The 10930-nt window shown below is 43.0% G+C and overlaps 1 protein-coding gene across 2 annotated transcripts in view; it reads left to right on the plus strand.

Moving 5' to 3' along the window:
• GTF2B (general transcription factor IIB) overlaps positions 1–10593 on the plus strand; it is a 28227-nt gene extending 17634 nt beyond the window's left edge. For both annotated transcript variants that reach the window (XM_018561386.1, XM_018561387.1), the window contains exons 3-7: positions 3710–3843; positions 5485–5631; positions 5714–5843; positions 6219–6500; positions 10214–10593. In XM_018561386.1, the coding sequence (XP_018416888.1) occupies positions 3710–3843; positions 5485–5631; positions 5714–5843; positions 6219–6500; positions 10214–10347 (827 nt within the window). In that variant the 3' untranslated portion in view covers positions 10348–10593. The remainder of the gene's footprint in view (positions 1–3709; positions 3844–5484; positions 5632–5713; positions 5844–6218; positions 6501–10213) is intronic.
• The last annotated feature ends 337 nt before the right edge of the window (positions 10594–10930 follow it).

Raw genomic sequence — 10930 nt, forward strand, 5'->3', positions numbered from 1 at the left:
GCATAGGTTTATATTAGGATGCATTTTGGATCCGGAAACAATCTGGTCTGGAGATGATCTGCATGTGATCTGAATGGGCCCTAAGTAGTAAGATTTGGGTGCCCATTCGATAAGAATCAGTGATAGCTGACCTTCAAGGAAGTCTTCATCACTTTAAAACCAAAAAAAACCAAACGTGCTTTTTCTGTAAAACGGCCACAAACGTGGATGAATCATTCTGAGTGTTAACAGAATTGGATCAAATATTGGAAGTCTGGGGTCACTCCAGTGAGACAGCCCATCACATGAGGCCTTGTTCACACCAAGCGCAGAGCAAAACTGCGTCCAATGGTATTTTGGGCTCTAGTTCACATCGCAGCGTGCAGTTCCAGAGCAGGTGAAAAAACTGCAGCAAGCCCTATTTTATCTACCATGAAGTGCCAGTATTCAGGTCTGGGTGGGCTGGACTTTTACAACCGCCTTCATCTACTGAATTTTTTTTTGGGGGGGGGCGGGGAGTTATTTTCTGAAAGTAAGCCACTGAAACTGAGGATTTGATGAAGAAAAAATATGAGCACTAACCTAGTTTGACTATTTTATTTTAACAGCGATTGATACTTATTGCTTTAGAAATGGATTTCACAAGAAAAGAAAGAGTTACACTATTTTACCAATCAGTAAAGTATAGCCAGTGTAGTTTGTGTTCATCTGGCTTTAAATCTGTACTTGCTTGTGTATAAATAGGGGAGCGAAACCTCATATAGGCTTTGCATGATGAAGCTTTGCTTGGTAAACGCTTCCTGAAACTTGATGTAGCATTCCTTCCTGTGGCAGTCACATGTACGTCTCTGGGATCTGTGACACGACTGAATGTGTCAATGATTTGCTGCATTTCTTTATTTCAACTTGTATTCCCTTGTTAAAGGCTGCGAGTATGGTCTGGCTGTGTTTTTCCTTATAAATTCTGAGCTTTGCAATACTCCAACCATTGGTAGGAAATGAGCCAATTGGGCTAATGGATCACATTTATTATGGTCTGGTGCATGTGGAAGTTCTGATTCCTCCAATACTGCCGTGACATGACATTGAAGATACTGTGGTTGGGAGAAGCCAGACTAGTTCCTCTTTCTATTTTATTCCTTAAAGCGACACTGTCCTTGTGTAATGCTTGGCAAAACTTTTTTACAAATATTTGTTTGATTCTTGCAATAAAGTTCAAGGAAACCGATCCATTAGCATTTACAGGTCTTTACAATGAAAACACGCTGCGTGCACAAACCTAGTTACAGGAAAAGCAGTGCAGAACAAACCTAGGGCTGACTACATACATACACCCGCTACACTTCTCTCCCTTCACATGCAATGGTTTCTAAGAGAGGATACACCAAAAGTACATCACTTCCAGTTGCAAATTCTGTATTCGAACAGGACCTTGTGCCAATTACACATTCGAGAAACTGCAACTAGAAGCCATTTTTCCTGAAGTCCTTTGTGTTTAGTGATGTCGTCCTTGGTCAAAGATCTATTGTGAAGTCTCCCTTGGTCAGAGGTCTGCTGTGAAGTCCCCTCTGGAATCTCTTCTGGAGTCCTACTTGGTCAGTTGCATTGTGATGTCCCTTAAATACTACTGGGTCAGTTTCCTTGATCTTTACTGCAAGAATCGCACAACAAATATCTGTCAGTTTTGCCAAGCATTACACTTTAGAACCTAAAATTAAGTCTTAAACACAAAGGGAATTTTTTTTGAGTTAATATAGTTTTTATTTCAAAATGCTTATATAACACACATGTATACATACTTACATTCATACATTCTAGGGGGTGGGGGGGGGGAAGGAAGTCCAAGTGTTAATTAATTAATTCCCCATTGTGTGGTGCGTGAATATTTCTATCTATTCCTCTATCTCTTAAATGTAAGTACTATATTCTTTATACAAAGAAGGGCATTTTAGACCAAATCTGGAGCAGCTGTGCACAGCAACCAATCGGCTTCTATCTTTCATTTTCAGATCTAACTGAACAAGGTCTAACAGATCTAACTGAAGGAGGTGCTGATTGGTTCCCATGCACAGCTGCTCTGCTTGGTCGTAAATCCTCTGGCCCCTTTGTCACTGCAGGACACCGCACCAGTGGGAGAAACCACTGATCATAGTGGGGTGGGAAGGATTGTGCTTGGAAGTGCTGGTTTCTGAAGAGAAAAGCGCGCACACAGTGTTGATAGTCTCTGCTTGTTTTGGGCTTAGTAGTGACAGTTTTTCAGTAGAAATGTTTAGGTCTCTAATATTCTTTGAACCACCTAATGCAAATCTAGTTTCATAAAGTGACATTCAAGTCCATGTTTTTCCCTCCCCCAATATTGTCAGCACTTAGCTTTTAAATGATGTCTCTTAATCCGATCTTTTTTTGTCCTTTTCATCTGTCCCTCCAGCGAGTCTCCGATCCAGCGCTGACTCCTGTGCTTGCTGGCACTTCCTGTCCCACGGTGTCTGCATGCGGGTGCACGCATCCATATACTTGTGTCTCTCCTCGCGTCCCGGACGAAAATGTTATCTGTGCATGCGCCCGCCCCAAGATGCTTTGCGGCTGCCCAAGAATTTTCACATTTTCGGACGGGAGCGCGCAGGGAAGACACATAAGTATTAACCCTTTTCAAAGCTTTTTTTCTTTCTTTTACTTTTTGCATATATCTTCTGCGTGCTAGCGGTAGATATATGCAAAAACACCCAAAGCTTTCATTATCCTTTAAGAGAACTATGGGGAAAAAAGTCAGCATATATATCAACTGCTGGGGACTGACACAGAACATCACTCGTGATCATCTGTGAACATCTTCAGGAGGTAGGTGGAAACATCACTCAGTTTAAAAGGTGAAATGGAAAAGCAAAAAAACTCAGCAGTGGTGGGTATCGATGGCCTTGAACCGTGGAAGGTTCACTGGTTGTCCTTAAGCCAGTCCTGACCAGCAGGTGGAAGGGGAACAGTAACCCCAGCGCTTCTCAGTCACATGAGTCGGTCGAGCAGGCGGTACTGTATATCAGCAGTGTTGGTGAGGTGTTCTGGCGGATCAGCACTAATGTACTCTAGTGGGTTTTCTCAGTGTACAGCAGAGTGGAGTCGGTCAGCATTCTGCAGAGTAAACAGTGGCGAGGCTCTCCATGGCTGTGAGGTATTCCCGGTGTTAAGGACAACAAGTGCACCTTCCGAAGGCCGTCTATACCCACCACTGCTGTGAGCGCATTTTATGCTTTTATTGTTACATTCCTTTTACTTTTTCATTACATACATATTGCATACATCACTCCTCATTTCTGTCCTCTGGTGTCACTTGGATGATGTACAAGGTTGCTGTGCTCTTCCCTCGCTTTTCATTGTGTGAGGAATCGGAATCCATCCCAAATGACTTGATGTATGATTTCTAGTGAAGCTGTAGTGATTACTTGGAGCACCTTTTTGAAAAGACTTCACAAAACATGGTTACCGCTGCTGATGCTCAGACTGACTACTCGTCATTCAGCACCCCCTCAACGTCTTAATATAAACTGTCCACCTGTGTCTCACTGCTTGTCACATACAACTCCAAGAAATGTTGCAAAAGACCTCCATCTTGTTCATAGGGACCTACAGAAAAGGTTTGGGGTAATAGGTACTGGTTCATTCGTACCCTTGTAGGATGGCAAGATTTCATCCTTGTTTCTGCCTCTTGTATCTTCAACCTGTCCTTCCTCCTCAGGTGATCGAGTGATTGATGTTGGGTCTGAATGGAGAACTTTCAGCAATGACAAGGCTACCAAAGATCCATCTCGAGTTGGTGACACTCAGAATCCTCTACTCAGTGGGGGAGACCTGACTACAATGATTGGCAAGGTAATGAGGATCACAAAGTCATTGATAGTGATGTCCTTTTAATGTGCGGGGAACAGTTTGTATACTTCAGTCTCTCACCACAGGCTCATGTCCAGTTTTGCACACTTGCAGCTCTAGAATGAACTCTGGCTCAGATTCTCAGCCAGCATTCAGAACATGTACTATTGGTCCTTCTGACCCCTTAACATAAGGTGATCCTAATGGTATCGGGTCTTGGCAATTTGGGCTGAAACCGATCTGGGCAAGAATTTATCTAAAATTGATGGCATACATGATTAGGAAATGGTAACAGTGTAAACCTTTCCAAGGATACGTAAACTAACATGACCCACACAATGGGTTTTTTTACGAACGTTTGCTGCAAGGCGCATAAAATACTGAGAAACTGTTAGGTATGGCACAGATATTCCTAATGTTTGTGACCTGTTTTATCAAAGAATGCGCACCTCCTTCAAAGAATTCATGATTGTGTTTTTAGTGTTTGCAACATTTTTACATATATTTACTAATCATTCATTTAAACCCTTGGCTCTCAACAGGTAGGCTGCGACCCCGTGTTCAGTGGGTCAGCGCATGCCTTCCACTTTTCTAGGTGAGAGGCTTCTCAATTCTCCCCCTAGCGCAGCACCGTCGGTTCTCTCACCAAGCAGCCATTCAAAATATGCCTGATGCCGAGTATCAACTTGAGGTGGGATGGGGCTATGTCTGTGAGGGAGCTCCATCCATACATGCATTGCTTACAGCTCCCTAATGTGTCCTGTTGAGGTGCCTGGACTGGAGTGATGTCACATTCTGGCTCCCAGCCCCTTTTACAGGGCATGCAAGGGAGCTGTACAAGCAATGCACATATGGATGGAACTCCAGCCCACACTGGACATCAGGCTGAAGATCCACGCCAGTTCCCATAAGATAGGGGGACTGGGTGAACCTTAAGAGAAAAATACTTAAATATTTTGGGGAGTGTGTGTGTCTGTCAGTGTTTTTTGAGGGCCCGTTCACACTAGTACAGTGCGTTAATCACACAGTCACATGCGATTAACACGCTGTGCCATGCAAAATTGCACCTATCACAAATTCCGGTGTGAGAGGCGTGTTGCATTCCCATTCATTTGAATGGCACCCCATATGCACCGCCTACCCACAGTTCGATCACTGCTAATGCCTTGCGTTCCAGGGCAGTGCAACCTGGGTCGTGACCTAATGACCAAGGACAAATGTGGGTCCTGAGGTTACACAGGTTGAGAAGCACTGATTTGAACTATTTTCAACTTCAGTCACTTCTTCTTACAAGCTCATTTTTAAATGAGGAAAATACCAATTCTGACCACCAGAGGGGGATAGTAATGAATGCTAGAACTAGAACGTACTTTGCTTTTGTGCTGGGAAGTGGTTCTTGTAAATCCTTACAACCCATGTGGACACAGGATCAAACAAATGCAGCCTGCTTCTGGTCTAGGGCTGATATATGGAAGCGGAGATAGTACTGTGAACACTTTGAAATGTGTATCCACCTGTATGAAGACTTTATAGATGACTGTGTCTGTGTGCAAACGGAGCAGGGCTTTTGGAATCAGCATTGTAGTAAATGAATCTGCTAATTGTATTTGATGTAAGCCTTTTTTAATCCTGATTAATCCACAGGGAACGGGGGCAGCTAGTTTTGATGAGTTTGGGAACTCCAAATACCAGAATCGCAGGACAATGAGCAGTTCAGACAGAGCCATGATGAACGCATTCAAGGAAATCACAACCATGTCTGACAGAATTAACCTCCCACGTAATATCATTGTAAGTACTTGTAGCGTTATGCAACATAAGAAACCTAAGATTGATAAATGATTTATTATATTACATTTTGTTTCTCTTAAAGGATCGGACTAATAACTTATTTAAGCAAGTCTATGAGCAGAAGAGCCTCAAAGGGAGAGCCAATGATGCTATTGCCTCTGCTTGTCTGTATATCGCATGCAGACAGGAAGGTGTCCCTAGAACATTTAAAGGTAACTTTTTTTTTTTTCTCCCCATTGCAGATGATTAAACCAACTTGGTATTGGTAGGTATAATTTGCAGGCTGTTTGTGTTGATGGAGGAATCGTGTCTTTTTTTTTTTTCCCCCCCCCGCCGGTTGAACAAAACAAAATAAATTGATAGGTGAATGGCCAGCCTAAGAATTGTGCAGACAATAGTAACCGTAAGCCCCGCGTCTTGTTGTAATTTCACCTGAGTTGAGTCCCTAAAGACGACTTTTAATAGTGTCTCATTAGTTCTTCCTCGGCTTGTTTTATTTCTCCCCATCTGATAAAGATTATTGAGATTTAATGAAAGGTTGTCATTCTGAAGGGACTACAACTGTGTAATAACTGTTTACATTGTAGAAATCTGCGCTGTCTCAAGAATCTCCAAGAAAGAAATTGGCAGATGCTTCAAGCTGATCTTGAAAGCTTTGGAAACAAATGTGGATTTGATTACAACTGGAGATTTCATGTCCAGGTTCTGTTCAAACCTGGGCCTGACCAAACAAGTACAGATGGCTGCGACTTACATTGCACGCAAGGCCGTGGAGCTGGACTTAGTTCCTGGAAGAAGTCCCATATCGGTGGCAGCTGCTGCCATTTACATGGCTTCACAAGCATCTGCTGAAAAGAAAACGCAGAAAGGTTAGTAGAGCGCTGCTGGAATGGTCAGTCAACTGTGTAAATACTCTTCTGTGGCTTTTTGACAAATTGCCTGCAAGATATTTTAATGAGTTCAACATTGCTGTGTGCTGTTTGGCATCCTTTTGGCTGCTTCTATGGTCATTCTTTACTAGAATTGTCCAATGGTCCTGCAACTGTTCTACTGGATGGAGCTGCTGTCTATTCTAGGGCTGTGCAGTTAGTACTCAAGGTCCACAGGCATGCTACAAAAGTGTATAAAGCGTGTGTATATACCGTTTCCCCAAAAATAAGACTTAGTACTATTTTTGGGAATTGCTAAAATATAAGAGCTACCCTGAAAATAAGACCTATTTGTGACCATTCCCAGAGACGGTGGTGGCATAAGGGGGAACTTGAAGAGAGGCGGGAGAGAATCAGGGGTGCCAATGAAGCCAGCGCTAGAGGAAGCGAGGCGGCAGCGCAGGGAGTAGAGCCGCATAAGCCGATGCTTTCCTCTATAGCGTTGGCTCCTGTCACAGGCAGAGTGATGCCAAATGCACTCTGCCTGTGAGGAATCTATAGTCAAAGTGCGCTTCGCTCATTCTGGCCAGCGATTGGTTAGCAAATTGCTCTTGCAAAGGTACGGCACCCCTTATTGCCCTGATCACCATACTTTTCTACATGAATAAGCGTGGATTGTTGTACATTAAAAAAAATAAGACCTAATGTGTTTTTTGAGCCCCAAAAAAATATAAGAGTCTTATTTTCGGGGAAATACGGTATATATATATTAAAATTGGAGAAGTGCAGGCACTGATATTGCTAATGTCCTTCTAAACATACAATTTGCTTGCCTGTGTTTTGACTTAAAGGAGAATTATGATCTTATTTTCGGGGAAATACGGTATGTATATATATATATTAAAATTGGAGAAGTGCAGGCACTGATATTGCTAATGTCCTTCTAAACATACAATTTGCTTGCCTGTGTTTTGACTTAAAGGAGAATTATGAGGTGTGATTTTTACTCGGCCTCATAATCTGAGCTGACCTGTAACAAAACTGTCACAGGTCAGCTCAGTAGATATACCGCCGCTTGCTCACTTCTCGATCGATCCCTGCAGAGCTGTGACTGTCACTCACGGCTCCCTGCAGGGATCCCCCCTTGCCTGTCTGATCCTCCAGCGCTGGCGGAACGGATGGGGGAGGGGGAGCGGACACAGGGGGGGCCTCTAGATAGGCAGAACCAGCTGTCAATCCTGCAGCTGGGTAGATCTCGACAGCGATTTTGGGATCCGTTCTGGCTGTGGCATCTTGGTATGCTCGCGGTATACTGAGCTTTGTGTCCTCCCGTTACCCATAGGAGTACTATGGGGAAAAGCGCTGACCCCCATAGTTCTTTTTAAAGTGGTCTGTTATACACTCATCTTGTCCTGCAATGTGACATCCGTGAGCTTCCTCTCAGGCTTTGCCATCTTTGCTCATTCTTCTTTTTAGGTTCAGCAACCTTAGTCATCATGATTGGTTGGCCTGGGATGACATATAACGCCTGCATATCTCCATTTACTAATGATTGCACACTGAAAAGTATAAATCTGTTCATGTAGCAGAGACATAGGGGAATTTATCAAAGCTGGAGCAGCTGTTCATGGCAACCAATTGGCTTTTTTTCACTTTCTAACTGAAGAGAGAATCTGATTGGTTACCATGCACAGCTGCTCCAGTTTTGATAAATGCCCCCCATAGTATGTCTGCAATAAAAAAAGCCGCCTTGCTAGCAGTGTATTTCATTTGCAGGTAAAGTCTTAAGTCGCATATGCAAAACAAGAATGCTGTTAGAATTCCTCATTTCTATACTTGTTTAAGGTCAGGTACTCCAAACAGCATTGAAGTCAAAGAATCTTTTTGACAGCCAGGGAAATGGCCTTTTCAAAAGGAGAGTTCAGCAATGAGAATCTCCATTCTCTCATCATAGGCACCTTGTGAATCCCTAGTCTAGCGTTATTAGAGTTCCATAATGTAATGGCGAACATCCAAGCACTATGAGAGATCAAGGGACCAATCATTTCATTGCAAGCCAGTAAAGCTGAATTTCATCCAAACCCCTAAACGCAGTTGAAATGCATACATGTGATCTCTTACCTGCTAGCATATTTGTGACTCTGCTCCACTCACTTTTACTTACAGGGATATTCACAAAAAAGAAGTGACCAATCTAGGACAACATAGCCGATTTGGAAACATTCTCCAACTCAGCCCACTTTCTACTTCAGCTATGTTGTCCTAGATTGTTCACTTCTCCAAACTCTTCACTAGAGCTGCAGCTAACTATTATTTTTAAAATCAATTAGTTAGCCGGTTAATCGGATAAAAAAATAAATGTTAAAAAATGGCTCCAGTGATGGGACTACTTGTTTGTATTGAGATTGCAGTCCATCACAGGAGCAAGCTTGGAGCGGTGGAAGTAAAAAAGAAAAAAAAAAATGTGTACAATATAGTGAAATGAAAAGTGTAAAATTATACAGCAATGCAGAATGGCGCCGGCTATGGAGGACTACAAATCCCTGCAATAGTACATTATACAGCGCAATGCAGAATACCACCAGCTATAATGTACTATTGCTGGGTTTTGTAGTCCTATAGCTGGTGGTATTCTGCATTGCGCTGTAATGTACTATTGCTGGGTTTTGTAGTCGTCTATAGCTGGTGGTATTTGGCATTGCACCACTTTATAATGTATTGCTGGGATTTGTTGTATTCCTCTATAGCTGGTGGTATTCTGCATTGCGCTGTATAATGTATTATTGCTGGGATTTGTAGACCTCTATACAGCGCAATGCAGGATACCACCTGGAGAGCACCATGTGGGGGGAAAGTGCAGGCTTACCTGAGCAGTCTTCCAGCAACTTGTTTCTGAGATCGGGACTGTATCGGCGGCTGTCATCCGCCCACACCTGCTCCTCGATACTTCTTCTCCCCGCGTCCCTGTGCTGATCGTGGATGTGGCCGGGCGGTGAGGCGGGGAGGAGGTGCAAAGCGTGGATGCAGCCGGGCGGGTCTGGCAGCGGCGAGCATGAGGTGTGGAGCTGTGAACAGGGCCAACCAATCGGAAGCCGATTAATCGATGATTGAAAAAGTTGACAACTTTTTCTCAATCGATTATGCCGATTAGTTGTTGCAGCCCTACTCTTCACCCTTTTGTGAATAACCCTGTTAAGGAAGGAATACAATGGTGTCAAATGTCAGAGCTTGCTGGATGGACAGTGAAAGAATAGCAGAACAGAGATGGTCATATAATAACCTTGAGGACTCGCTGTAAAGAACTGCTGCTGACCGCTACAGGTCATTGCCTGCTATATACAAGGGGTGGGGGGGGGTCGCAGACTTTAGGATGTACAAGGAACTATGTCTTAAGTCCTTTTTAAAGCGGGTCTTGACCCCCCCGGCAAAATCACTAGGGTAAGAGTCTTTTAAACTCGATCAATAAAATATAGTTGCTGCAGATGCTGAGTGGTTTGCCTAGGTATTGGTGTTGTCACGCAGCCTCCTCCTGGGGGAACTCTGCAGGATACTTCGATTTCCCATTAAGCTACAGGAGGGCTGAGTGGCATCCCCAGGGCCTAGGCAATTCTGTATCTTCTATTTCCTGGCCCCGCTGGACATGATGTGTGTTGCTTTTTAGTTTTTGGGGCTTTACTTGTAAATCTAACTCAAACATTTCTATTTCTGTCCAGAGATTGGTGACATCGCGGGAGTGGCAGACGTAACTATCCGACAGTCTTACAGACTCATTTATCCCCGGGCTCCAGACCTGTTCCCTGCAGACTTCAAGTTTGACACACCGGTTGACAAGTTGCCACAATTATAAAGTGACTTTTTACGGTTCTTGGATAGTTTGGTCTTTTGGACCCGGTTTTAAGTCTTGATACTGAGCCTTCAGATTACATTTGGGGAAAGAATAAAATAAAATCTGCTGCAGGTTTGTGATAACATTCCAAGACTAGAGTTTTGTATGTGTATATATCCTTGCGGGTTAAATATTTAAGATCTCAACGGTGTTTTTCCTTTGTTATTGTATATTGGCAGATATTTAACGGCTAATAAATCATTTTCAGAAAGCCTTCCTCGTCTTTGAGGAGCCAGACACTTTTGTTGCAGTGAAAGCATGTGCCAATTGGGGACTTAAGTAAACTGATTTTCATGTTACGATACTGCTCATTTTTTACATTGTAAAGTTTACAGTGTTCCTATTATGTTTTTTATTAAGTTTTTCATAATTAATATATGCTTTTCTGTAATCCAATGGCCCAGTGTGGTTTTGTCTACCAATATGTGTGTTGGATTAAAAGTCTTATTGAGAAGTTCAGTGAGGATGTTTTGGACTTGCCCCTTGTTACCACAGTCCTGAAAAGATAACTGTACTTACAAAAAAGCTTTCTCTTCATAAAACA

Source organism: Nanorana parkeri, unplaced genomic scaffold (genome assembly GCF_000935625.1).
Source record: "Nanorana parkeri isolate BGI_ZX_2015 unplaced genomic scaffold, ASM93562v1 scaffold521, whole genome shotgun sequence".
Taxonomy (NCBI): Eukaryota; Metazoa; Chordata; class Amphibia; order Anura; family Dicroglossidae; genus Nanorana; species Nanorana parkeri.